Genomic DNA, 25,175 nt, shown 5'->3' on the forward strand with positions numbered 1-25,175 from the left:
TGCTCGTAGACCTCTGCCTTGTAGCTGGTAGTCAGGAATTGCTGGAGATCAAGTGGGTACAATTTCCTCTCCAAATGTCCCTTTTACCACCCAGACTCAGCTTCACCCACCAGTGCAAATAATTCTAATGAATTTTTTTTTAAGTACACATTGATTCCCTGAAATCACCAGCTGTGATGAGCTGCAGATGGAAGGTAATACAGTTTGAAGAAAGAGAGACAAAAGCATAGGAAAGCAAGGGAATAGGCCAGCAAGCCAATTCCAAAGTGTCCTGGTGCTACATAACAGCAGGACCTAATCACCGTCCCCTTAACTGACCTGATAGATAGTACAAGTGCTTTTGGTATTGCTAAAATCAGCCCAGAAAATGACATGTTTGATGCCTTTGAGATTGTTACGCAAAACCATAACACTCGGGAAGCTTGTGTAGAGAGTTGCTGGATGTTGGGCTGCAGCAGGGCAGGGTTAGCAATGGAACATTCCTGACTTGTGTTTTCTGCCTTTTGGATTTGCAGGTACCAGTACCCAACTATGGATGAGTTGGCTGACATGCTGCCTACAGTTTTAACCCATTTAAAGTGAGTTGATCGCACAAACAGGCTTGGATTGAACCCCGGCTTCCCCTTACCACCCACTCTACGCACCCCACCCCCCCATCTCCCACCCCTCAGCTACATGTCCTCTTCTTTTGCCTTGACTCAATGCTTGTTATTTGATTGCTTTGCAGCATACAGAATGTGATTGGAATCGGAGTTGGTGCTGGTGCTTACATCCTAACCAAATTTGCAGTGAGTATTCAAAGATATTAATTGAGTTAATCCTGCGCAGGCAGGCCCTTACTGTCCAGCTTCCAGTTTTCACCATTTTTGGTTGCACCTTTATGCCAATATTTAACTTCCAAAATGCCTGTGTAAACATTTCAAATGAGGATCCTGTATGTAAACAGTTGACTGTAACCAAATAATTTCAGGCTCTGTCGAGTAGGTGGCACTTTGGGAGTGAGCTTCTGAAGTGTCTCAAGCCTGTCACCATCTTGTATAAAAAAAAAATTGTATTCATCAACTGACTGCCCGTGGCATTGCTCACAATTTGCTAGTATTCTTTTCATCTTCCTTTCAACTAATATTTTTTGCATATCCCTTATCACCTTCAATCAGTTTGATCCAATGAGAGGGCTACCTTAATATTCTCTCTTGGTGATTCAGTGGAATCATTCTGGTAGGTGATGAGCTGTACAACCAGGAAGTGGCTGGGTAAATTCACTGACCTTTAAATAATGCCACAGGAACATTTCACAGTGATGCTTTCAGCCATATAGGCCCTAGACCTCTCCACCACTCTCCTCCTTTCAGGCCTGCCTTAAAATCTGCCTCTTACACCTGTCTTAATGTCTCTCCTTTGGCTCAGTGTTGATATTTGTCTGATTACAATCCTGTGCAACACCTTGGAATATCTTACTATAGACGATATGACTGCATGTTGTTATTTGAAAGGGCACATTGAGACATTCATTGTCTCCCCTCTGCTCACACCCCATTTACAGTAATCCTGTGCAGTACAGTAATCCTGTGCAGTACAGTAATGCTGTGTCCACAGCATGGAGCCTCACGAGTCAGGAGGACACTCAGAGATAGGGTAAAACCCCAATGCCGATTCTTCCATCCACGGTCTAGTTGAGCAAGGCTCCGTGTTGGTGGTGCAGGATCTTTGAAGGAACCCCATGCACAGCAGGAAAGAAAGTACCGTTTACGACCTCAAGACGTTCAATGCATTCACTGTTATAATATAGGAAATGCAGCAACCAATTTGCACACAGTAAACTCCTACAAATAGCAATATGATGATGACAGAAAATGTAATTTTTAATCATGTTGGTTGAGTTCTAAATATTGACCAGGTAGAAATCCCCTGCTCTTCATAATTATGCCATGGATCTTTTTTGTCCACCTGAGAGGATAAATGGAGGCTTGAATTAATGTCTCATCCGAAAGCATGCACTTTCGACAGTGCAGCTGTCCTTCAATGCTGCACTGGAAGTGTCAGCCTAGATTTTGTGTACAAGTTGCTAGAGTGGGACTTGAACCCACAACCTTCTGACTATGAAACATGAGTGCTATCAACTGAGCCACCGCATATATGTAGGATACAATGCAGTGTGTCTAATCGTATCTGATCTCTAACTTCCGCCTGTTTTGTTTTGTGCAGCTGAATCATCAAAATCTCGTTGAGGGACTTGTCCTGATCAACATTGACCCATGTGCTAAAGGCTGGATGGACTGGGCTGCATCAAAAGTATGTAGGACTGTACCTGTATTGTATACAGTTTTGGTCTCCTTCTCTAAAGAAGGATATACTTGCCATAGAGGGAGTGCAACGGAGGTTCACCAGACTAATCTCTGGGATGGAGGGATTGTTTTATGAGGAGAGATTGCAGAAACTGGGCCTGTATTCTCTAGAGTTTCGAAGAATGAGAGGTGATCACATTGAAACTCCACAAAATTCTTACAGGTCGTGACAGGGTGGGTGTGGATGGGACGTTTCCTCTGACTGGTGAGCCTAGAACAAAGAGATACAGTCTCAGGATAAGGGGCAGGCCATTTGAGACAGAGATGAGGAGAAATTTCTTTATTCAGAGAGTGGTGAATCTGTGGAATTCTCTACCCCAGAGGACTGTGGAAGCTCAATTATTGAGCATGTTCAAGACAGAAATCAGTTGATTTCTGAATACTAACGACATCAAGGGATATGGGGATAGTGGAGAAAAATGGCAGAGGTAGATGATCAGCCATAATGTGTTTGAATGGCGGAGCAGGCTCTACAGGCTGAATGGCCCACTGCTGCTCCTATTTCCTATGATCTTATGTAAATGATTTATTCTATATAAAAAAAAATTGCTTGGCAATTTTTCCCTCCTTTCCTGAAGAAATTCACAATCTAACTCCTTGCTGGGGTATGATCCCCCGACACTAATTGCCTTCCAGTAACTTCACTAAGGATCATTATTCAACTTATGAGCCCTCGCAGAGAGTATAGGCATGTTGCTTCACTGTGTAGTTTGCAGGGTGGTGACTAACCTCCGAGGTGAGAGGGGCACAGTCCAGTCCAACATGGGATGGGCAGAGAGTTTTCCATTGCAGCAAAGGAGTGAGTGCGAAGGCTCCGAGTACTTGAAAGGATGACATACGGGGAAAGAGCAGGAAAGTGAGATGATTACGCAGCTCTACCAAATAGGCTGAGCAGGCATTACTGGTTGTATCCAGTTTGGCAACTGCTTATGTCCAGTTTGTTTTGCTCACTCTTGATTGCTTTCTTGTTGGGGATAGCACATGAGGATCATGTTGGGCTTTTTTTTTAGGTTGAATAGTCTGCCAACAGTCACTGTGCATATTCACAGAATTGGACATGCTCTTGAGTGAGGTATCAGAGGGCAATTGATACCTGTGAACTATTACTCAGGATGAGGTGGTGATTTCAGGGGGGGAAAAAATGGGAGAAAATTGGGCCAAAAAACATTGGGGATGCTTGGTAGCTGGTGATTGTTGAGATCCTCTGGTGGGGGTGCCTCCTGGTTGTTGGGGGTGGTGGTGCAATTTTTTTCTTGAGGGAATAATCAGCTTCTTATTTTCTTTCAGCTTTCCGGATGGACAACCAACCTGGATGACATTGTGCTGGCGCATCACTTCAGTAGTGTGAGTTGAAGCTATTTATACACTGTCCTGGTTGGGATCCTGTCCATGAGACCCTGCCTCCTGCTCCCTCAACCCAGTTTTCACTAAACTGCTGACCAGCCACCTTCCCTGCCTAGCTCCTATGTTATCTGATATTGTTAATGGTTCTCTCTCTCTCTCTCTCTCTCTCTCTCTCTCCTCAAATACTGTCCCCTCCTTCAAATCTGCCATTATCGCCCCCCTCAAAAAAAAACCCTTGACCCCTCCACCCTTGCAAACTATTGCCCCATCGCCAACCTCCCTTTCTTCTCCAAACTCCTTGAACTTGTTGTCTCCTCCCAAATTTGTGTCCATCTTTCTGGAACACCATTTTGGAATCCCTCCAATCATGTTTCCGTGCCTGGCACAGTAAGAAACAGAACTTATCAAAATCACAAATGACCTCCTACGTGACTGTGACAAAGCTAAACTATCCCTCTTCGTTCTTCTCAACCTGTCTGTTGCCCTTGACATGGTTGACCACACCATCCTTCTCCAACGCCTTTCCACTGTCATCCAGCTGGGTGGGACTGCTCTCACCCCGGTTCCATTCTTATCTATTCAATCATAGCCAAAGAATCCCCTGCAATGGCTTCTCTCTGTCCTCCTGCACCTTTACCACAGTTGTTCTCCAGGGATCTATCCTTGGCCTCTTCTATTCAGTATCTACATGCTACCCCTCGATGACCTCATCTAAAAACATGATGTCAATTTGCACTTGTATGTTGATGACACCCAGCTCTACCTCCCGACCTCTCTTGACCCTGCCACTATCTCTAACTTGTCAGACTGCTTGTCTGACATCCAGTACTGGATGAGCAGAAATTTCTTCTTGCTAAATATAGGGAAGACCCAAAGCTGTTGTTTTTGGGCCCCGCCACAAACTCCATTCCCTAGCTACCAACTGCATCCCTCTACCTAGCAACTGTCTGAGGCTAAAGCAGACTGTTCGCAACCTTGGCATTATATTTGACCCCGAGGTGAACTTCCAAGCACATAAGCACATATCTTCGCTATCACGAAAACTGCTTATTTCCACCTCTGCAACATCGCCCAACTCTGCCCATGCCTCATTTTATCTGCTGCTGAAACTTTAATTCATGCCTTTGCGACCTCTGAACTTGATTAATCTAATGCATTCTTGGCTGACCTTCTATGCTCTACCCTCCTAAACTTGAGACCATCCAAAACTCTGCTCCCATGTCTTCACTCTTACCAAGTCCCGTTCACCCATCACCCCTGTGCTTGCTGGCCTACATTGGCTCCCGGTTAAGCAACACTTCAATATTAAAAATCTCATCCTTGTTTTCAAGTCCCTTCATGGCCTCACCCCTCCCTAGTTCTAATTTCCTTCAGTCCCAAAATCCTGTGAGATATCTGTGCTCCTCCATTCTAGCCTCTTGAGCATCCCCAATTTTAATCACTCCACTATTGGTGCCTGTGCCTTCCGTTGTTTAGGCCCTAAACCCCTCCCTCTTTCTCCTTTTAAGATGCTCCTTAAATGCTGCCTGATTAACCAAAAAGCTTTAGGTCATCTGACCTAATATCTCCTTGGGTAGCTCAGTGTCATATCTTGTTTGATAACACTCCTGCGAAGCATCTTGGGATATTTTACCATGTTAAAGATGCTGCATAAATGCAAGATGTTATTGTTATATAAGTTGAGGCTGTTTACTCATTGTATTAGTTGGGATTACTACTACAATCCGATTTGCGCTTTTCTCTTACCTCCTTGATTACTGATTATGGAAATGTGGACACTGCACTCAGTTTTATTTACTCCTCCCCTCCCCCGGCATGTTTCAGATATAAATAGCTCAGGTTTTACAATGAGACTTTTGGATCTATTGATGAAGCATTTGTAGATTGGTGGTGGTGTCAGAATACATATCTAAGTGCAATATCTTAATCTTTACCATTAGCAGCAGCAGCAGTATACTTTGAGTCGTGGGAATGAAGTACACTGGCTCAGGGAGGGGAGCTGGCCAAAGCCTAGAGTACAAAAGCAGGGAGTTTATGCTCGAACTTTATAAAACATGAGTTAGACCACAGCTAGAATACTGCATACAGTTCTGGTAACTGCATTACAGGAAGGATGTGATTGCAGTAGCCAGGGAACAGAGCAGATTTACGAGGATGTTGCCAGTAATGGAGATTTTTAACTACGAGGAAAGATTGGATAAGCTGGGCTTGTTCTTTTTGGGACACAGCAGGCTAAGGGTGATTTTATTGAGGTGTAGTAAATTATGAGGGGCCTGGATAGATTGGTAGGAAGGACCTATTGCCATTAGCAAAGAGGTCAGTAACCAGGGGGCAGAGATTTAATGTAACTGGCAGAAGGATTAGAGGGGAGTGGAGGAGAAATTATTTCACCCAGAGGGTGGTGGGGGTCTGGAACTCACTGCCTGAAAGGTTGGTAGAGGCAGAAACTCTCATTGCATTTAAAAAAAAACACTTGGATATGTATTTGAAGTACAGTAACCTACAAGGCTATAGACCAAGTGCTGGAAAGTGGGATTAGGTGGATGACTGTTTTTCAGCCGGCACAGACACAATGGGCCAAGTGGCCTCCTTCTGTGCTGTAGATTTTCTATGTTTCTATGGCTTAATAAGGGAGGCGCAATCTGCTTTTATTTTGTTTCCTCCTCCTCCAAAAGTGAAATATTGCTGGCTGTAGAGATTGTGACTGGAGTAAGATTGCCACCCATTGGGCTTTTGAAAGGGTCTCCCGATATTTCTCAAATAAAGACACATTAACACAATTTCAAAAAGCCAGCATATACACAATGGGCTGAATGGCCTGCTCCTGTGCTATATTTCCTCATGGGCTGGGGATTGGGACTGGGTGATTCGCTCTTGCAGAGAACTGACATGGACACCACAAGCCAAATGGCTTACTTCAGTGTTGTACCCATTCAATGATTCTCTGATTTGATGGTTACTGGCCACTGTGGAAATGGAGGAAATAAGGAAAAACTATCAAAACACTTCATAACTTCAAACACCTCAATTAAATCTTCCCTTGACCCTCTCTGCTGTTAAGGAAAACAATTCCAGCTTCTCCAATCTCTCATAACTGATGTCCCTCATCCCTGGTAAATCCCATCTTTCCCAAAAATATGGAGCCCAGAATTGGACACACTATCCCAGCTGAGGCCTAACCAGTGATTTATAAAGCTTTAGCATTGCTTCCTTGCTTTTGTAAGTTAAATGATTGAAATTAGTTTCAATATAGTTCCTGGTAGGCATGAATCTCACAGCATAACTGCTCCCAATTCAGCACAAAGCAGAGGTGGGGTGGGGTGAGGGTCCTGTATTGTCCGCTACTGCTTAACAGCTGTGACAACAGTAGTAAACCAGCCTGCAGTTTTCCTTTTCCATGCCCCTTGCCACTTTCTGCCCCTCAGTACAGAATGAAACTTGCAACAATTTTTTGTCTGTTTCTTACTAAACTTTGAGAGAGATGTGACAATTTTCTGCTGGGAGAAATTGAGATTACGTAGATGCAAGTAAGTTGGCCAGCTGAGCTGGAGGTAATTTAATGATGAACGGCTAAACCCTTTGGCACAGTATCTGTTTGAGCCAGATTTTGCTGTGATTGTTACATTAATCGGTTCAAGGTCACTTTGGTTGAGAAGCGTGCAGGAGCACAGGCTCCAGCATGGATTACATATCCACCCTCACCAAACTAAACTGATACGTCAGCAAAAATACTGCACATGTTGGAAATCCGAAGTAAAAACAGAAAATACTGGAAAACATTCAGCAGATCTGGCAGTATCTGTGGAGAAAGAAACAGAGTTAACGTTTCGGGTCAAAGACCTTTCATCAGAACTGGACGATGATAGAGATTTAGAGAAGTCAAAGATTTAGCAGTTTTTAAGTGAGTGCCACACCAGGGGACGAGGAAAAAGGTCATAGATCTGTGATAGGGCAGACGGCAGGGGTGCTGTTGGCGCAAGGATAGAAACAAAAGGTGGGTCTAGAAGAGCTGTAAATGATAACAGCAGAACCAGTACCTGCTGTCCAAGAAAATAGGGGTGATGGTTATGATTTTAAACATAGCTTTGCTGTTGAGCAACACTCCACTCGCAGGCACTTTAACCAATTGGCAGTAAACCTGTTAAAAGCTCCAATGACACAGCAGATGTGCCTGGGTGTTAAGGCTCGGAATTATAGCTCAATCTTTGTTTCTGATTTCAAAACTGAGGCTGGATTGCCGACACAAGAATCGATAATTGGGTATTAATACCTCAGGATCTATAAACCAGTCTATTAAAATCTATTAAAACCTGCTCTCATGCACACATTTCTACCCTGGGATTGCTGCAATGTTCCAGCGAACATCAATGCAAGCTCGAGGAACAGCATCTCATTTACCAATTAGGCACACTACAGCCTGCCGGACTGAACATTGAGTTCAATAATTTCAGAACGTGACGGGCCCCTCTTTTTATGTTGAGTTTTTTTTTCTTTTTTATTTGGTTAATTTATTTTAGTTTGTTTCTACTGTGCCTACTCACTGTTTCTGTTTTTTATTTTTTTTTAAATAATGTTTGTGCTTGGAGTGCTTTTGCTTTATAGTCTATTCACACCCTCTCTGTACTGATGCTTTGTCTTTCAGCACAGCATTAACATACCATTTGCCTTTGTTCCATGACCGTATGGTCAGTTATTCTCTGTGACCTTGTCCTATCTACACCTCTTTTGTTATCTCTTGCCCCATCCCCGACTTTATTTGCTTAAAACCTTTTTACATTTCTAATATCTGCCAGCTCTGATCACCCCTCATTAGAACGATTGTGTCGAACGGCCATTGATCTGTAACGTTAATTCTGTTTCTCCTGAGTTGCTGCCTGGCCTGCTAAATGGTCCCAGCGTTTTCAGTTTTTATATCAGATTTCCAGCATCCACAGTATTTTACTTTTGCTTGAATGAACATCCTTGCCCAATGTAACATATAGGAATGGCTGGTGTGTGAAATAATAACAGAACATGCATGATGTTGGCAATCAGGGATGTCCAGTGTTTGTGAGGACTGAATGAAAGATGGCTTGCATAAAATGCTCAGGCTATAATTAATTAACTGCGGTAACCACAGCCATCAATTAACTTCATGTCCCACCAATTCACTGGTGCTTTAGCTGCTTTGATTGGATCTCGTATCCCTTGTCCTTTTTGCTGTTTTTGTGTCTGTTACTTTGGTTTCCTGTGAACTATTATCTGAATATTAAAGACACTTTATAAATGTGAGTCTAACAATCTTGGGACTTGCCAAAATGCTTTACAGCCAATGAAGTACTTCTGAAGTGTAGTCTCTGTTCTAATCGAGGAAACCTGGTAGCCAGTCAGTGCACAGCAAGCTCCCACAAGCAGCTATGTAATGATCTATTTTAGTGACGTTGCTTGGGGGGATTAAGTATTGGCCAGGAGAGGAACATATCAATAACCAGCAAGCAGTTTGTGCAGGAAAGTGGGCTGTGCTCGGTACCCATCTTGTTGATGGTTGATTGGCAGAGTTACAGGTTCCTCGGGGTAATCAATTTACGATCCTTTTCTAACGGCTATTTCTGTATTTTCTCCTCCGCCTGATACTGCTGCCTCTGTAGGAGGAGTTAGAAAATAACTTGGAGCTGATCCAGACATATCGACTCCACATCTCCCAGGACATCAACCAGGAGAACCTTCATCTCTTTGTCAACTCATACAACAGGTAGAGGTGGCTTTATATAGTGACTATTCAGTCTGGTCTTGGAAAGCATGTAGCCCTGGAGCAATGCTTTTTTAAAATGAAAGTGCATGAAAATATTGACCCTTTGTTCACCTCACTCAATACATCACAGTCATCAATATTAACCCTCGCCATACTGAATAACCAGTTCCATGCAAAAAGAGCAATATGTTTTAAGGGTTAAATTCTGACTTTCCTAGTATCTCAATAAGAGTAAAATACCCATGCAGACCAGTCAGATCCCAGGCTCAATCTCAAAGTCTCTGCTGAGTTATCTGACCTCGGCCAGGGTAGCACCCTTAAGTTACCCAGGAGAAAATTGATAGGGGTTTCTGTTCCTGGACACTCATTTAGCAACCCTTGCTGGAAGATTCTACATTGGGACATGAAGGTGAGCACACATTTCAGCTTCTGCCTGTAATGCCCCACATGCTCAAACAGCCACCGACGCTCATTGCCATGTGTCATGCGTGCGAAATGCCCACCTGAGTGAGGTACAGGGGTACCCATACCCTGGCAGTTTTGTCAGTTCTGATGAAAGGTCAGAGACCTGAAACGTTAACTCTGCTTCTCTCTCCACAGATGCTGCCAGACCTGCTGAGTCTTTCTAACACTTTGCGTTTTTATTTCAGATTTCCAGTATCTGCAGTATTTTGCTTTTACCCCTGTGTTGCAATGTTACTTTACCAAGGCATATTGTGCAGGGGATGGAGTGCAGTGGGAGGTGTCTTGCTGGGGGCGGGGGGAGGTTCAGGATTTCTATAAGCAAGTGGTTGGTAGAAAATCAGGCAGTTTGTAACCGTATAGTCATTCATTCAGTGATGAAAAGAAACAGAATTGGGGAGTACTGAACAAAAATCTAGCTATTAGAATTGAGTCTGCATTTCAAGTGCAGTCTTGACTGCATTTCCCATCGGTTAAGCTGGAATACACAATTAAGTGTTAGCTGAAGTGTTGCATCTGTAGGACTGATCCCACGAACCTGCACTCTTGTTGAAGTAGCTGCGTTCAAAAGGAGTGGGGAATCAGCGATTGAAAGCTCTTCTATCTGTGAGTGTAGTTCTGTCTGGGAGAGTGGGAAGATGGAATTGCCCTTCTATACTGTCCTTGGATCTGTAATTCAGTACACAGGAAATGTTACTTGTCTCAGGATAGATGTATGTTCACTAGGAGTCAGCTGTTTGGAAGTACAGTTTGCACGGAGTACACTTTTCTTGCTAGCATCCTTGAAGATTGCAGAGTCAAGAAGGGGAGTTTGATCTATTTCATGGGGGTGTTTTACATGGATTGTGGCATTGCCCAATCACATTTTTATTTAGACTGTAGTGATGGAGTTGGGAGAGGGACTTCAGAAACTTGTTCCAAAGAGCCGCCTAGTGTTGAGAACCTTTAACTATATTGTGACACTTAATATGGCAGAACTGAATGGGGAAATGTTGACATAGCAACTTCCAATGGTAAAGTTCAGCACACAAAGCATTACCAAAAATTGTGACAACAGGATGTAGGGTTTGTGAGCAGAAATCACAAGACTGATAGAAGTGTTTATTTGAAGTCAGGCATGAAATAACTTATGTGCATCTTTTTTTTTTCCTTATACAGTCGCAGAGACTTGGAGATTGAACGACCCGTTCTTGGTGTCAATGAAGCGACTGTTAAAACCCTGCAGTGAGTAACTACTATTACCAAAATGCTTTATTATTCCAGCCAATCGAATGCTGGACTCTGACCTCAGAAGTACCCACTGAAAACCCTGACCATTAACTTGAAAGATCTTATTTTTCTTCAATGCTCTCCGTCTCTCTCCCTTTGTGTCATGGAATTTTTCTGTAGTGAAATTATATCTTAAAGCCCTTTATCCATTGTACTGTGAGATGCCAAACTCCACTTCAAAATAGCAACTTTAATGTTGTCTCTGGGAGCCCAGTCGGAGCAACTTCCACACTTCAGAGTCAGGGGTACGATTCCTTGCCAATGGCTGTCTAGTGTTTCCCCGAGATGGTTATTCATCACCTTGAGTCTGGACACTGAGTGCTAGTAGTCCAGTAAGTGTGGAAGGGAGCATGCATCATGCATAGCAACTTCGGCTAATAGTCTTTCTTTATCATCACCTACCTAAGTTTGAGTTCTGTTGTATTGCTGTCGCAGATTAAATCCATTAGCTCTACACAGACCAACGGTTGAACTTGCAATCTTCCTGGTCTGTATGGCTTAGCACCGTGCTACTGACCCTTCAGGAGACCCAGAGAAATGACCAACATGATGACAAGCAAGTCTGCCCAGTTGGGCAGTGGGTGTATTCCAAGAACCACATGTGCTTTTAGCTTTGATGAATTCATAAATAAGTTGCTGTAAACTAACGTACTGAGCGCTGTGTTAGTTGTTGAAATGATGTAGTTTGTCAGTACTATAGCTCAGATTAATTAAAGGAAAATGGTGTTCATCTAATTTGCTGCGTAATCCTAAATGTTAAATTTAGAATTGAATGATCCCATTCATCAGCAAGGCCGCCCATTTCCACCTCTGCAATATTGCTCACCACTGCTCTTAACTCGCCCTCATCAACCACTGAGTCACTCGACTACACCTTCGTCGCCTCAATGCCCAAACCTCTCCAATGCCTGAGCTCTGCTGGCCTAGGAATAGGAGGGTCAGTGTCAGCTTGGATAAAAATTGGCTTAGGACAGAAAACAGTGAGTTGTGGCAAATAGCTGTTTTTCAGCAATGATAGACAGTGGTGTTTCCCAAGGGTCCATGCTGGGACTACTGCTTTTTTTTGGTATATGTAAATGACTTGGATGTTGGAATACAGAATACAATTTCAAAATTTGCCAATGATACCAAATTGGAGGAGTGGCAAACAGTGAAGGTGATGCAAACTGCCTGCAACAGTGAGCAGACAAGTGGCAGATGGAATTTAATACAGACAAGTGTGAGGTGATGCATTTTGGCAGAATGGATAGGGTGAGGCAATATAGTCTTAACGGTGCAGTTCTAAAGTGTGTGCAGGAATAGAGGGACCCTGGGGTGCATGCACATCGATCTTTGAAGTTGGCAGGACATATTGAGAGAGTGGTTAGCAGAGCACATGGGATCTTGGGCTTCATAAATAGAGGTGTAGCGTACAAATGCCGGGAAGTTATGCTGAAGCTTTATAAAGCTCCAGTTAGGCTCCAGCTAGAGTATTCTGTCCAGTTTTGGTCACCACACTTTAAGAAGGACGTGAAGGTCCTTGAGAAGATTTACCAGAATGGTTCCAGGAATAGGGGATTTTAGTTACAAGGTTAGGTTCTCCATGGAGCAAAGGAGATTTAATAGAGATGTACAAGATTATAACAGGCTTAGATAAGTTAGACGAGGAAAAACTGTTCCATTACACAGTGGCGCAGTGGTTAGCACCGCAGCCTCACAGCTCCAGAGACCCGGGTTCAGTTCTGGGTACTGCCTGTGCGGAGTTTGCAAGTTCTCCCTGTGTCTGCGTGGGTTTTCGCCGGGTGCTCCGGTTTCCTCCCACCTCCAAAAGACTTGCAGGTTGATAAGTAAATTGGCCGTTGTAAATTGCCCCTAGTGTAGGTAGGTGGTAGAGAATATGGGGTTAGTGTAGGGTTAGTATAAATGGGTGGTTGTTGGTCGGCACAGACTCGGTGGGCCGAAGGGCCTGTTTCAGTGTTGTATCTCTAAATTTAAAAAAAAATTAATTAACTGATGGTACAAGGACTAGGGGACACAGATTGAAGGTTTTGGGCAAGACATGCAGGGGGAATGTGAGGAAGAGTTTTTTACACAGTGAGTGGTAATGACCTGGAACTCGCTGCCGACGTTGGTGGAAGCAGAGACAATCAATGATTTCTTGAAGGAAATAAACTTGCAGGGCTACGGAGATCAAGCAGAGGAGTGGGACTGACTGGATTGCATGGCAGAGAGCTGGCATGGACTCGCTAGGCCAAATGGCCTCCCCTTCAATGTATATGACTCTATGACTCCTGAGTTCTGTTATCCATAAACTCCAATTCATCCAAAGCTCTGATACCTGCATCTCTACATCTTCTCAGATCCCTGTCCTCACCAGCCTCCATTGGCTCCCCAGTGCATTGTATTCAAAATCCTTCTCACTCTCATATCTTGCCCCTTCCTACCACTACCATCTCCTCCAGCCCCAGCAACGAGTATGTACTCTCTATTCTTCTAATTCTGGTCTCGATAGCATCTCCCCTCCTTTTGCTCCAGCTTTGGCAGCTGAACTGTGGGCCATCTTGACCTCACATCCTCTTCCCAAACACATCGTTGCGTGGTATCCATTTTCTGACTCTGAGGTGTCTTGGGACATTTCACAATGTTAATGACATTATAGAAGTGTTAATAGGGGAAAGCGAGATCTGTACCATCATCGATATCTCTCAATCCCTCCCTTATCGAATATTTATAACAATACAAGTCATTCTGAAATAAAGGTGACTAACACACAAGCCCGATAAACGGCTGTGCTTGTGGAAGCAGCTCCATAGACCCGTCTACAGTGCACATTGACAGCTGTGTATCCATTGTTTTCCATTTGCCAACTGTTGCTGGTTGATATTTATGTGATAACACTGTTGGCATCACAGCAGATTTCCAATCCACATGATCTTGGCTAAATATTCCCAGGTTTCTAGACGAATGTCACATCTCAAAGTTTTGCTTTAAATTACTGTTGAAACACTCCCATTGACTCTTCACTGTCACTTTGGAAAGTTCCCGTATCCCTTATTAATGTCTGTGAGTCCTTGTTTCCCGTGTTTTTATGCTAACCTCACCATCAACTAATTTTAGAATTTCTCTTGATTTGGACATGAAGTGTTGAGATCCATGAGGATGGAGTGAAACTGAATCTTTCTTTCTTCTCTTAGGTGCCCGGCCTTGCTGGTTGTTGGTGACACCTCTCCTGCAGTGGAGGCAGTGGTAGGTGACTCAGTGGCTCATTTATTTCTTGTGCGCTCTTCCGATATATTTATAATTGATCAATCCGGGGGAAACTTTCTGTTTACTTCTTGCTATACCCTCCCTCTTCAGGAAGCTGCTTTGTGTCTGTATGTTTGTCGTCTTACGCGTCTATTACTCGAAACATCAGAATGCGCACACTCAGCTGGATTTTGTTCCCAGCCCAACGTCGGGTTCCGGGGGGTGGGGTGGCCGGTAAATCGGAGCGGCAGTGACCCGCCACGGAACCCAAGACCGGGATTGCCGGGCTCAATCTTCCTGGCAGTGGGGAAGCTCCATGGCGCCTCCTCGGCGGCTCTGCGACCGGACCCTGCTTTTCATGGGCTAATTAGATCTTTGCATTAATTAAAATGTAATCCGTAGTCGATCTTACCATCAATTCCCGATCTTCACGACGTGCGGCACTCACGCGCCTTCACTTTCCCGTCCAGGGAAAGCTGGCACCACCGAGGTGGGAAAGGGGTCAACTCTGCAGTATTTGTGTAGGGAAGCGGTCGACAACTCTGCATTTTTGTTGAACTGTCTGCAGGGCTGGCACCATCACCTCTTCCAGCATCAGGTGGCACTGTGAACAGCGTCGCCAGTGCCGCCCCTGCCATGTTATTAAGTGGGGCAGCCGCCGTGAATATGCTAAGTGGCTGCCTGCCACTGAATCGCAGCAACGCGGATCCCATGCAGGGCAGCCGCCATTGGCAGGACGACAAAATCCAGCCCACTGTGTGCTCAGGTACATCACACTTCACGATTCCAGTAGGAGTATAGCATCGAGTGGATCACTCACAACTCTTACTCTAACTCTACCTTTGATTTCTACATTCCATGCATACTGTCATTAAATCACTTTACATCAAAGATGCATAAAAGTGACATCAGAGTAACAACATGGAGCCAGCAAAATGCATTGACTCTTCTCAATCTCCTCTAATCATTCTGTTACCATGGTTATATAGCTCTCTTGAGCTTCGTGGTTATATTTCCCCCTCAAACTCTTCGGATCATTTCATTACTATAAACAGAAGAGTACATCCCAAAACTGATAGGAGTACATGTCAGCCTTCTGATCTGCTGAGATACCTTTGCCTCAAAACTATGCTCGGCGGAAAGCTGTTTTAACTCATTGTATGCTGGCCCACAGACAGCCGTGTGTGTGTGTGTTTTTGTGTTTAAATTTAAGTTTGGTGTATAGCAAACTCATTTGCACAGCATTTCCATAGCTGAGAAGGTGGGTGGGCAACTTCCAGTACCGTTGGTATTCAGAGTTTGGTCACGCTCCCTTTCTTTTCACCCACCCCATGGCACAGTTTTGGTCTCAATATTACAAAAAGGGTATAAAAGCACTGGAGGAAGTACAAAAAAGATTTACAAGGATGCTACCAGAACTGAGATGATACCACTATCAGAAAAGACTGAACAGGCTGTGGGTTTTTTTTCTAGAAAAGAGAGGACAAAGGTGACCTGATGGAGGCCTTTAAAATTTTGAAAGGGCTTGATAGGGTAGACATGGAGAAAATGTTTCCACCTGTGGGAGTCCAAAACTAGGGGTCATAAATATAAGGTGGGTACTGATTACTCCTGAATTCCTTTTTGGATTTATGTCTTTAACAAGTGCGTGATTTAATGTGGAACTTGCTACCACATGAAGTGGTTGCAGTGACTGGTATAGATGCATTTAAGGGGTAGCTAGATAAGTACATGAGGGAGAAAGCGATAAAAGGATATGTTGATCGGGTTAGATGGTGGAAGGAGGCTCATGTGGAGCAACTGCATGGACCTGTTGGGCCGAATGGCCTGTTTCTGTGCTGTAAAATTCCATGTCACTTGCGCTCGACATAGTGTGAATCAGGAGATTGAGTTATGCAGGATGAGCGCACACACTGTGTTAGAATCATCACATTGTCTTTAAACTGTAAGTGCGTTTGTACAGAGCACAGAGACCAGTGCTGATCTGAAAGCAAAACGCTGCGGGTACTGGAAATCGAAAATAAAAACAGAAAATGCTGGGAAACAAAACTCAGCGGGTTAGGCAGCATCTGTGGAGAGAGAGAGAGAGGGAGAAACAAAGTTAACATTTCAGGTCGATGACCTTTCATCGGAACTGAAAGAAGTTAGAGATTTAACAGTTTATAAGCAAGTACAGAGGCTGCGAAAGGGGAGGTGGGGAAGGAAAGAACAAAAGGGAAGGCCTGTGATATGTTGGCGTGAATGGTGCAAGATGGTAATGGGACAAGTGAAGAAACAAAGATAAGTCCAGTGAATCGGTAAATGGCAATAGAACCATTATCAGTATCTGCTGTTTGAGAAAAAGGGAGCGGTGGTTATGATCTACAGGTCTTTCAGTCACATCTGCTATGATGTGCAACCTCCTGTTTGTTAACTTGAAACTGCAAAGGACCTGTTACTGCGAGCAGGACAAGCATTGATGGTGATGGAGTAGCCAATATTCCAATCAGCAACAGATAGCGCAGTCTAATAAATGGTGTTCATCTCTCATGTAGACTGCACATCTCTCTTACGACGTTTCTATGGCATTCCCTATTATGTGTATTTGTGACATCCTAGTGCAACTACAGTTCGTGCTAATGTTGTTGTACTTTTTCCCTTTTGACTCTAGGTGGAGTGCAATTCTAGGCTAAACCCAAGCAACACAACACTGCTGAAGGTGAGATTTCCCTCCTAAGCCCTGCTGTGTTTTCTACTTTGTGTTTGGCGTCTTAAAGCAATACGTAAAAGTGGAAGAATCAGAATAACTGAAAGGGACCGATCTGTAATGGTAACACATCCACCAAACACCAATAGGTTTTGTTTGTAAAATCCATTCTTGGTTAATCGTATATTCAATGTGTTCTACCATTTAAGTTGATTTGATGAATAACCCCACTGCCGACTTGATGGCAGGGAAAAGATTATTGAAGAAGCAGCCAAGGACAGTTAGACCAGGCTCGCTTCCCTGAGGAATTCCTGCAGGAATATCCTGCAGTGATTGTCCTCCAACAACCATAACCAGCTTTCTTCATGTCAGATAAGATTCCAGGCATGGGTGAGTTTTCCCATTGATTCATGTTGACCTCGGTTTTGCAAGCACTTTTTGTTGTCAGAATCAGTTAAATGCTTGTCTTGTCCAGATTAATACTGGCAATAGTCAGTTTACCTATGGTTTTGGACGTTTGCTTGGCATTTCTCTAAGTACTGTGGTAAGATTGTCCCCTGTTGAATTCCCGAACAACTAGAATATTCATAACCATTAAGAAAGGGAACCATAATAAACAGTAGCCAACACAGACTGTTCAAGAGCTTGTCATGTATTGCTTCTAATCTGCTAGAAAGGCTAGAATCAGGTTGCTCCTTGTACAATAATACATCTCCTGTTTCACTTTACTGGCAGATGGCAGATTGTGGAGGACTTCCACAGGTTGTTCAAGTAAGTAGATGCTGGCTCTTCCTGAGAGAGCTTATTTATACTATTTATTTATTTAGAGATACAGCACTGAAACAGGCCCTTCGGCCCACCGAGTCTGTGCTGACCAATAACCACCCATTTATACTAACCCTACAGTAATCCCATATTCCTGACCACCTACCTACACTAGGGGCAATTTATAATGGCCAATTTACCTATCAACCTGCAAGTCTTTGGCTGTGGGAGGAAACCGGAGCACCCGGCGAAAACCCACACGGTCACAGGGAGAACTTGCAAACTCCGCACGGGCAATACCCAGAATTGAACCCGGGTCCCTGGAGCTGTGAGGCTGCGGTGCTAACCACTGCGCCACTGTGCCGCCCCAACTCTTATGCATCAACTCCTATACATCAACTCCGTTGAAATCAGATTCTAATTGCCTGGAACGAACGTTCCTCATTGCAGCCTCATTTGGGATGAACGTCTAATCTTAGCTGCAGTGTGCTTTTATCTTCTAGTATTTCTGCAGCATGCGCTACTTTTAAGCATTTGCACCTCAAGGTTTATGAGTAAGTCAGTTGGAGATGTTGCGTGCGAGTTTTGCAACTTGATGTGTACCAGCCTGCGTTAAAACCAGTGTTTCACCTTTCAGAGGTCTGTTTGTTTTTCTTTTAATTTTTTTTCTTCCCATTCATCTTTCCTGAGGTGTTGATTAGTGATGGGATATAGTTGTATCTCACCTCTGTGACTGATGGAATGCAGTTATACCTCACTCACATGATTAATGGGATATATTATATTAGCCATGTGACTTTTTTATTTCCAAAATATACTTTATTCATAATCTGTAAAAAATACATTACCAAACAGTTTCAAACAGCACCAAAAAATACAAACTTTGCAAGGATGAGCTCTACTCTCTTGTTTACACATCTTAGTGGTTGGTAACAGAGTAGCAGAGGATGAAGAGCTCAATGAGGAATGATGCGTGAAGCAGGATGATCTGAAAGAGGGGGATAAAACCAAATAAGTACAGGAATATCTGCTGGAAAATGGCCAAACAGGACTTAAGTAGACAAGAGAATACAAATTTCCCCAACTACCTGTAGCACAAGCATTGTGACCAAAATACAGTTTCACTTCCCTTTATTGAAAACCCTTCCAAAATGTTGATCAGTCATTTGGTTGTATTTGATTTGGAATGGGGTGTGAATAGGGTTTTGTCCATTGATATTCCCACAATAAAGACCTTCCTTAGATCTTGTTCCTAGCCCTTGGCCGGGCATCCTTCTCCGCCAGGGCTGTGAGCAAGGGTGCAGAAGGTGATCCACCTTTCGAGTTATCCCTCCTTCCCTGTGAGGAGGTGGCTGTTTGTCACCGAGTACTTCCTCACAGTCATGTAACTGGGATGTAAATTCATAAACACAAATCCATTTCTTCCACCAATGCCCCCGCCAGTGTTCCCTGTAAGCTGCACACACGGTCGCACAACAACCTGAAAGATACACGTGGACTACTCGTAAGCTGTCCCTGTTGAGATAACGCACAGAAAAATTTAAAGGTGCCACCAATGTAGCCTCTAATTTTTTTTTTGTAGCGCGTGGGCGATGTGTTTAAGTGCACACGCGGTAACTCAAAGGGGCCGACTTGCATGCGATCTGGATGAGAGTTTTCAGTTCTGTAGCTGCGGGGCTTAGAAGGGAACATTGGGTACCAAGCACTGAAATGAACAGGCTATGCGTAATGAAAAACTTTAGAAGGGACATTGCCTCACACACCCTATCGATCTGATTGTCTCTCATTTTCCCTGCCATTTTTCTCGACAGTGCTTCTTGCCTCTACCTGGACTGTCTCCTTCCCACATAAGATGTCTGGCTAAAATAGGGGAGCCCATGCTTTACTGTTGGCCCCAACACACACGCAGACAGCAAAGACGGAGGCCGTTTGGCCCACCGTGTCTGTGCTGGCACATTGCACATTAATGCAATGATGGTGACTTGTTCATAATTTACTTCTTATTTCAAAAGTGTTGGCAAAAAATAAGTATGTTGATAAATGACTGCCTGTGTTTACACCCTAGCCTGGCAAGCTGACTGAAGCCTTCAAGTACTTTGTGCAGGGGATGGGCTACAGTAAGTACAACCTCTTGAACCTCGGTTATTTAATGGTGTTATGTTCAGGGACTTGTTTTTCAAGTCTGTATTTAGCTACTGGATTCTTCAATGATTGGAAAAAAGCTGCTTTTTATTCCTGTTATCCCAGAACAATCTTTTACTTCATATAAGAATTCCAGACTAGGTGGACATCTGAAACAGCTGGAGCGGGTTCTGACTCACAGTGGAGAATTGGAAAGTGCAGACTTGTTTAGTTTGAGCAATGCAGAAAGCATTTTTCCCTGGATTTCCTGGTGATATGCAGCAGGCTACGCAGTGGATGGCTGAGTCTGTAGCCTAAGGGTGCGCTCTGGCAGGATCCATTTCTGACCTCCTGTGCTGTTTCTATAGTAACCTGTCCTTGTATCTTTTTAGGTATATTCAAGATGACAAGGCAAGGCTTACCCCCACAGTGTTTTTATTGGTGGAGCCATTTTGTGCAGTGTTATTGTGACCTGATTTTATTAAATTGATTTAATGAAAACCTTGCTAGGCTGTAAATGATAGAACATTTGAGATTTCCATTTTATGTGTGTATAAAAATTTCACAGTTGAAGCACTCCAACAAGTAATTGCTTGGAAAGATAGAATTTTACAGCACAGAATCAGGCAGTACAACCCCACTGGTCTATCCAGTGTTTATGCTGCACACAAGCCTCCTCCCGCTCCTCTTCATTTGACTCCCTCAGCATATCCTTCTCTTCCTTTCTCCCCCATGTACTTATCTATCTTTCCCTTAAAGGTATCTACGGTCTCCGCCTCAACTGCTCCTTGTGGTAGCGAGTTCCACTTTCTATCCACCCTCTGAGTAAAGAGTTTCTCCTAAATTCCTTTTTGGATTTATTAATGATTATTTTAACATTTGCTACCCCTGGCTTTGCACACCCCCCTACAAGTGAAAACATCTTCTCTATGTTTACCCTATCAAACCCCTTCATAATTTTCAAGATCTCTATCAGGTCACCCCTCAGGATTCTCTCTTTTTCTAGAAAAAAGAGCCCCAACCTGTTTAGTCTTTCCTGATATTTCTACCCTCTCAGTTCTGGTATCGCCCTTGTAAATTTGTTTTGCACTTTCTCCAGTGATTTTATGTCCATTGTGTTTAAGGGCCATCATAGAAAACGCACTTATTATTTCCTGACATGCACCTTTTTGCACTTCTTGCAGTGCTGGGTCATGGAATCACACTTGCACCAACCTTCAGTGTTTCTTGCAGCATCACAAGCCAATTTGAACTTCACTTCATTTTTTTATACTGGTTAGGTCACACCCGGGAGCACTGTGAGCAGTTTTGGGCACCACACCATGGGAAGGATATACTGGCCTTGGAGGGAGTGCAGCGTAGATTTACCAGAATGTAAGCTGGGCTCCAAGGGTTAAATTACGATGAGAGATTACACAAACTAGGGTTGTATTCCCTGGAATTTGGAAGGTTCCGGAGTGATGTTGATAGAAGTTTTCAAGATATTAGGGAAATAGATAAGGTAGATAGAAACTACTTCTGCTGGTTAGGGAATCCAAAGCAAGGGGACATCACCTAAAAATAAGAGCCAGACCTTTCAGGAGTGAAATTAGGAAATACTTCTACAAGCAAAGGGTGGTAGAAGTTTGGAACTTTTTTTTTCTGCAAATGGCAGTGAATACTGGATCAGTTGTTAATTTGAAATCTGTGATTGATATATTTTTGTGAACCAAAGTTATTCAGGGATATGAGGCAAAGTGCCATGATCTCATTGAATGTCGGAACAGGCTCGAGGGGCCAAATGGCCTACTCCTGTTCCTAACTTCCTATATCCTTGGTTGTCACTCCAGTTAAATGTGTAATTTGTGTTCAGTAGTTCCTCTGTTTCTATTTGGAATGAAAATGTCATTGGTTCTGAATGGTGAACTATATCTCAACAGTGGAGGGATATGGCTGAGCCAAACCAATGTTGTAAACAGGCTGGCCCAGCTTTCTCACTCCCTCTCTATCCCAGTAGTGCTGAAGCTTGCTGCTGTTTCAATGAGGTGTTTTTTTGCTTTGAGAGGAAAGGAGGGGAACTTCTTAATACAAACACCTGATCGAAGTTAACATTTATAAGAGTGGGCAAAATCAGCCATAATAGTGTAAGTAAAAGCAAAATACTGCAGATACTGGAAATCTGAAATAAAAACAGAAAGTGCTGGAAATACTCAGCAGGTCAGGCAGCATCTGTGGAGAGAGAAACAGAGTTAACGTTCTGATGAAAGGTCACTGACCAGAAACGTTAACTCTGCTTCTCTCTCCGCAGATGCTGCCTGACCTGCTGAGTATTTCCAGCACTTTCTGCTTTTATTTCTAATAGTGTGAGTATTGTATTAAAGTGCAGGTCACTCTTGTGCTCCAGCTGTGCAGGGTTGTAACTCAAGAAGGGAAGTGGTGAACTAACTGTCCCATTACTGTCTTGTTTGCAGTGTTCCACAGTCATTGTAAGTATTTGAAGTAATGGGTTGGAATGTCTGCATGCTCTGGGGTTTGGGGCCTCTGATTCAATGCTGCTGTCTTAGTGGGGAACAGCCCTAGGGTTTCCTTTTCGAGGAGAAGCAAAAAAAAATCCAGTATCAATCGATTAGAAAATCTCGAGGATTTGATGTGGGCATCTCAGCCCATCCTGAAGCTAACTTTAAAAGAAGCACTAATTATCTAACTCCAACTTAAATCCGATCGATAACTATGTCCTCTCCAACTCACAGGGCATTCCCAACATTTGAATTCATTTTATTTCCTGGTGTGTTTGGTCCTGAATAACACAATCCCTTTTACTCTGTCCACGTTGCAGAATCTCACCTGTGAAAATCACTGAGAGGCTGTTTAAAAAAAGTTATTTTTTTTGATGGGCTTTATCTAATAGAATCTTACAGCACAGAAGGAGGCCATTTGGCCTATTTGCCTGTGCTAGCTCTTTGAAAGAGCTATTCAATTAGTTCCATAGCCTTGCAAATGTTTCCTTTTTAAGTAGAAATCCAATTCAATTTATTCCCTCTGGATAAAAAATTTGATGTTGAATCTCTGATAAATTTGGGGCCAGCTTTGCTTACAGTTTAACTGCAAGTAAACCACCCTTTGAGTTTGCATTTTATATGCCCATGGCTAATTTGATTAACACTTCTGCTGAAGGGCTGTTTTACTTGCATTGGATCATCACTGTTATCTTTTCTTTAAGCACGCACAGCTCTATTGAATTAGCTCCCCATCCCACCCCCAGTTGCTTTGTGGAAATGTCATACACCTGCATCGCAGGTAGGATGGGAAGCTCATTGTGCAGCAAGCTGCAGGCACAAACTGTGCACTGAGGCATCCACCTCCATCTGCTTGGAGTAGCATTAATGCCCTGGGCCCAGGGAAGGACACCTTGACCAACTTCTGATTGCTCTCTACTGACCCCTGCTGGAAATGTGGTGTATAGACACTAGGAGAGGCCAAGGCCCAGCATGGCTGTGAAGCCTCTTGTGGTCAAATAGTTTCCCTGAATTTTACCTTCTGGGATTGTGCCTGAATAATGGGCGCAGTATTGAAAGGCAGCTGAAATCAGTAGCCCATATTAGTCCAGCAAGGAGTCCACAAATTTAATGGGGGGGGGGGTTGCCGTAAATTGGCATGGGAGGGGGGATGAATAAAAAATTGAATTAAAGACAGTGCTGACTGTTGAGATAGGATTACCCATCCTCATTGTGCCAAGTCTCTGTAACAATCCCAATCGAATTCTGAATATGAATTATTTAAATTCCCATCCGAGATGTTAGAAATCAGTTCATTTGATACCTCTTCTCTCTATTGAGTCTTTAAATTCCAGCTGCCCGTAACTAATCAGAGAAGCGGATTATAAAGCTGGAGCCTTTTTGGTACTGGAGAGAAACTCGCCAATGGAAAAACCCAGGGCTTTTCCCCCCTTTTGACATTGTATGTTCCGAGCATTGGTCTCCACAGTAGAACTAGAAACAGCACCTGGGGGGCAGAACATGATGAAATGCTTCATGTTGATGGTCTGGCATCATTACTGAACCTGCAGTTTCCTGCATGTTAGAGTGTGCGTGCGTCGCTTTGTTTATTCCTCATAATAACCCCGCCCCTGGGCCTTGTGCTGCCTGATTGACAAAGGATGAGTGAACTTTAAATAAAGTGTAAACTGCAGCACTGATGGGGGCCATTTCCAATTCATTATCTCTGTCTGTGTGTAACTTCGCTTGGATGTTCAATGTTAACATTTTGTTGGTTTGGGGGGTGTGGGGGTTGGCCAAAAAATGAATTGATTCTCTTTCCCCCCCCAACCCCCCCCCACCCCTCCATCCACCCACTTCCATTGCACACACCTTCCCCACCATACAACATTCAGAGGTTGGGGACAATCTACATTCCCCAAGGCCACTGTGTAAGAACATGCTACAAAGTGGGACAGGGAATGTGTCATTCTATGATCTCTTTTTATATCCCCCTGCCCCCATATCTTCCTCGTGCCTCTTATTTTGTATCTACTTTTAACTTGTATTTTTGTTTACCATTTTCTTTTGAATTTTCCCTCGACGTACGGTGGAATTCTCCCCTGAATTGCACGCAATTTCCATCTATACTCTGGCAGGCGAGAGTGGAAAATGTGGTGGTGCCCCCACATACCAATATCCTGGTGCCACTTCCTGTATAGTGCAAATGTTCCCACCCCCCCACCCACTTTCTAAATACAGATGGACTGACTCAAATAAGATGATGAAAGGGTTACTTTATGCTGACAGAATGCATCGACTAGGCTTGTATTCCTGGAGTATAGAAGATTAAAGGGTGATCATTAAAGGAGTTGGTAAGGTAGAGAGAGAGAAACCATTTCCTATGGTGAGTTTGTCCAGAAAAAAGGGGTATAACCTCAAATTTAGAGCAAGGCCACTCAGGACTGGTGTCAAGAAACACTTTTTGACGCAAAAAGGGTAGTGGGAATGTGGAACCCTCTTCCCCAAAAAGCTGTTTAGGATGGGGGTCAATTGAAAAATTTCAAAACCGAGCTTGATATTGTTAGGGAAGGGTGACAGAACCAAGGTGGGTAGATGGAGTTCAGATACAGATCAGCCATGATTTAATTCCTCCCTCCAACCTATGTGCGCTCCAGCACCATTGGAAATGTCACCAAAAGAATCTGCCAAAGGATCGCCTGGTGAAATTCAGGTGGGGTGGGGTGCCAGCCGGTCAAACAGATTGGCAGATG

At 43.6% G+C, this 25,175-nt stretch overlaps 1 protein-coding gene across 1 annotated transcript in view; it reads left to right on the forward strand.

Annotated features, from left to right (window-relative positions):
* The window catches only part of ndrg3b (ndrg family member 3b), a 97,609-nt gene that overhangs the window by 62,168 nt on the left and 10,266 nt on the right, over positions 1–25,175 (forward strand). Inside the window, exons 6-15 of the mRNA XM_068048570.1 lie at positions 516–578; positions 728–788; positions 2,206–2,292; positions 3,633–3,689; positions 9,317–9,420; positions 11,041–11,106; positions 14,325–14,376; positions 17,027–17,074; positions 17,798–17,833; positions 19,893–19,944. Of these exons, the coding sequence (XP_067904671.1) occupies positions 516–578; positions 728–788; positions 2,206–2,292; positions 3,633–3,689; positions 9,317–9,420; positions 11,041–11,106; positions 14,325–14,376; positions 17,027–17,074; positions 17,798–17,833; positions 19,893–19,944 (626 nt within the window). The remainder of the gene's footprint in view (positions 1–515; positions 579–727; positions 789–2,205; positions 2,293–3,632; positions 3,690–9,316; positions 9,421–11,040; positions 11,107–14,324; positions 14,377–17,026; positions 17,075–17,797; positions 17,834–19,892; positions 19,945–25,175) is intronic.

Source organism: Heterodontus francisci, chromosome 16, assembly GCF_036365525.1.
Source record: "Heterodontus francisci isolate sHetFra1 chromosome 16, sHetFra1.hap1, whole genome shotgun sequence".
Lineage (NCBI taxonomy): Eukaryota > Metazoa > Chordata > Chondrichthyes > Heterodontiformes > Heterodontidae > Heterodontus > Heterodontus francisci.